The sequence below is a fragment of the Oxyura jamaicensis genome (genome assembly GCF_011077185.1).
Source record: "Oxyura jamaicensis isolate SHBP4307 breed ruddy duck chromosome 33 unlocalized genomic scaffold, BPBGC_Ojam_1.0 oxy33_random_OJ71166, whole genome shotgun sequence".
NCBI lineage: Eukaryota > Metazoa > Chordata > Aves > Anseriformes > Anatidae > Oxyura > Oxyura jamaicensis.
In genome coordinates this window covers 1-3021 of record NW_023305063.1, presented here as the reverse complement: position 1 = coordinate 3021, position 3021 = coordinate 1, and the positions used below count along the sequence as shown (strand labels likewise).

General features: G+C 76.6%; 1 protein-coding gene across 2 annotated transcripts; it reads right to left on the bottom strand.

Moving 5' to 3' along the window:
• Window positions 1-356: 356 nt before the first annotated feature.
• SUOX (sulfite oxidase) lies at window positions 357-2742 on the bottom strand. Of its 2 annotated transcripts, XM_035313292.1 has the most exons (4): window positions 2535-2742; window positions 2354-2399; window positions 2088-2247; window positions 357-1919 (listed from the first exon to the last, which is right to left on the bottom strand). In XM_035313292.1, the coding sequence occupies exons 2-4, from the start codon at window positions 2386-2388 to the stop codon at window positions 498-500; spliced, it is 1617 nt and encodes a 538-aa protein (XP_035169183.1). In that variant the 5' UTR covers window positions 2389-2399; window positions 2535-2742; the 3' UTR covers window positions 357-497. The 2 variants fall into 2 exon arrangements, with proteins under 2 accessions (XP_035169183.1, XP_035169184.1); XM_035313293.1 differs by lacking the exon at window positions 2535-2742 and having other exon boundaries at window positions 2354-2480.
• Between the last annotated feature and the right edge of the window lie 279 nt (window positions 2743-3021).

The window sequence follows — 3021 nt, the reverse complement described above, 5'->3', positions numbered from 1 at the left end:
ACGGGGACTGGGGAGCTCCGAGGAGCCCCCCCCAAGCATGGGAAGCCCGGGGGGCGCAGGGGGGGGGCTTACAGGCAGCAAGGGGGGGGAGCCCGGGGGGTCCAGGGGGAAGGCGCGGGGTCTCAGCAGGTCCTGGGGTCCCCCAGGGCCGAGGGGGGGGAGGGGAGGAGGAGACAGTGGGGGGAGACGGGGGGGGGTCCTGGGACATCTGGGCAGAAGCTCAGGGTGCTGGGGGGGGGGGTACGGGGGTGCTGCAGGGGTCACGGGGGGGGTGCACAGGAGTCCCCTGAGGCCATCCCCGGCCCCACTACGGCGGCGCTGCCCCGGCCGTGCCCCGGGAAGCAGCAGGGAGTCCATAAACGCTGCGCAATCTTTATGGAGCCACTTTCACACGTCGCGGGCCGTAAAGCGGCGACCTTCGAGCCGCCGGCGGCGCGGCCGCGCACGCGAGCGGGCGGGAGAAGGGAAAGCGGCGGGGGGGGGGGGGAGTGCGGCCCTCAGTCGCGGACGGAGACGCGGACGCGGTGCCAGGCGTTGCTGAGCACCCCGCGCAGGTTCCAGATGGGGGCCACGGTGTCGGGCTGCACGTTGTAGCTGCCGTCCACCGCCTTGCAGACGATCTCCAGCTCCGCTCCCGCCGCCACCGGCGCCTGCAGCTCCCACAGGACCCAGGCCCAGGCGCGCCCCGGCGGGGGCCGCTCGCCCGACAGCCGCGCCACGCGCCACGTGCGCCCGCCGTCCAGCGAGACGTCCACCCGCACCACCGGGCGCCCGCCGCCGCTCCAGGCGTAGCCCTTCACCGTCAGCTCCCCCGCCGGCACCGCCGCCCCGGGGCGCGGGTGGGTGATGGCCGACTGCACCGGCAGCTCCTGGATGGCGGGCGCCGTCTTGTAGTCCACCGTGTCCCAGTCCACGCAGGGGGAGAAGCCCTTGTAGTCGTTCTGCTGCCAGTGGCTGGGGCTCTCGGCCGGGCTGACGGCCACCCGCCGCAGCCACTTGACACTGCGGGCGCCCACCACGCCGGGCACCACCACGCGCACGGGGAAGCCGTGGTCGCGGGGCAGCTCCTCGCCGTTCATCTCGTAGGCCAGCAGCACGTCGGCGGCCGGGCTGACGGCACGGCCGTAGGGGATGGAGGCGCCGTAGGGGGCCCCCCCGGCGTCGGCGTCCAGCCCCTCGAAGCAGACGTGCCACTCGCCCTCCCGCTCCTCCTCGAAGCCGGCGTGCAGCAGGACGTCGCGCAGCCGCGCGCCGCCCCAGCGGGCCGTGCTGATGGCCCCGATGTCCCACGGCAGCCCCTTGACGGGGCGGACCTGGCTCATCTCGGCCCGGCGGTTGCCGGCGCACTGCAGCGTGGCCGTCACCTCGTGCTTGGGGAAGCGGCTGCGCAGCTCCGGCAGCGACAGCGACAGCGCCCGGCCCCCGGGGCCCTCCACCCGCAGCCGGTAGGAGCCCGGGTCCACCGCCGGCACCGGCAGGTGGTTGCGGGTGAAGAAGAGCTCGTTGGGCGTCAGGAAGCGTTCGGCCAGCAGCTCGGCCGGCGGCTCCGCGTTGAAGGGCTTCTGGCTGTTGACGCGCAGCCCGGGGTGCCGGGGGGGGTCCCCGGCGAAGGGGTCTCCGGCGGCGGCGGCGGCCGGCGGCGCCTCGTCGGGGCTGAGCTCGCCCACCTTGTACTCGCGCAGCAGCTCCAGGACGTGGGGCTGGCTGTGCACGGCGTACAGGGCCCAGAAGGGCTCCAGCGCCCCGCCGGCCGCCAGCAGGATCTTGTCGGCGCCCCCCGGGTGCAGCTCCACGAAGTCGGTGACGTCGAAGACCTCGGTGCCGTGGGTCACCCAGACGCGCTCCTGCGGCGAGCGGTGCCGCCCCACCTCCTCCCGCGTGTACCGGGGGTACCGGGGAGCCTGGGCAGCCTGCGCGGTCTGGGGGGACCCCGGCCCCATCAGCGGGAGCTCGGCGCCCCCCGGTACCCCCGGTACCCCCCCGGCCCGGCCCCGAGGAGAGCCCCGTTCCCTCCCCTCCCGTCCCCCCCCCCCTTCCTCCGGTCCCGTTCCCCCACCGCCCACTCCCCCCCCACCCCCGTTCCTCACCCGCCGCCTCCGGTCTCCGTAGGCCAGGACGGCGCCGAGCCCCAGCAGCGCCGCCAGCACCGGGGCCGCCCTCCCGCTGCCCCCCGGGCCCGAGCTGCCGGCGGCGAAGCGGGCGGCGCCCGGCCGGGAACAGCCGCGGCAGGGCAGCGGCAGCGGGAGCCTGCGGGGAGAGCGGCGCTGAGGGTGGTCCGGGGGGGGGGAAGGGGGGCGGCACCGGGACCCCCGGTGGGGGGGGGCGCACCGGGACCCCCGGGCCCGGCTCCTACCTGCGCCCGGTGACGGCGCGGAGCAGCAGCAGCATCGCGGCGGGACCTGGCCGGGGAGAGCGGCGCGGTGAGAGCGGCTCCTGCAGCCGCCGGGAGCCCACCGAGGGCCGGGACCGTCCGGGGACCCCCTCGCGCCCCGCCCCTCCCGGTGCCGGTGCCGGTTCCCCCCCCGTCCCCGCACCTGCGTCGTTAGCGGGGCTCTCGGGGCGCTCTGCGGCTTTAAGAGAGGGGCGAGGGGCGGGGCCTCGCCCGCCGGCCACGCCCCGTTCCCCCCGCAGAGGGTGGGGAGGGGCCGCGCCTTAAAGGAGCCGCGGCGCGGGCGGGGCGCGGCGCCGCCCGGTGCCCCCGATAAGCGCTATCGGGGCGCTGCCGGATGCGGGCCCGGGCTCGGCTCCAAGAGTCCCGGTACCGGACCCCGCCGCTCCCCGCCCCGCCCCCCCTCCCGGGCCTTGCCCTCCCCCCGCCGCGCCCCCCCGCAGGCAGCAGCCGGAGCGTTTTGGGTTGTTTTCTTCCTTTTTTTTTTGTGGGTTTTGTCCTTTACTTACATTAAATACACCGCGAAGCCAGCAGCCGCGGCCGGTACCGCGCTCCCCCGGGGCACGGCGGCGGCAGGAACCGAACCGGAGACGCGAGGAGCGGAGAGAAAAGGGGGCCGGGGGGGGGGGGGG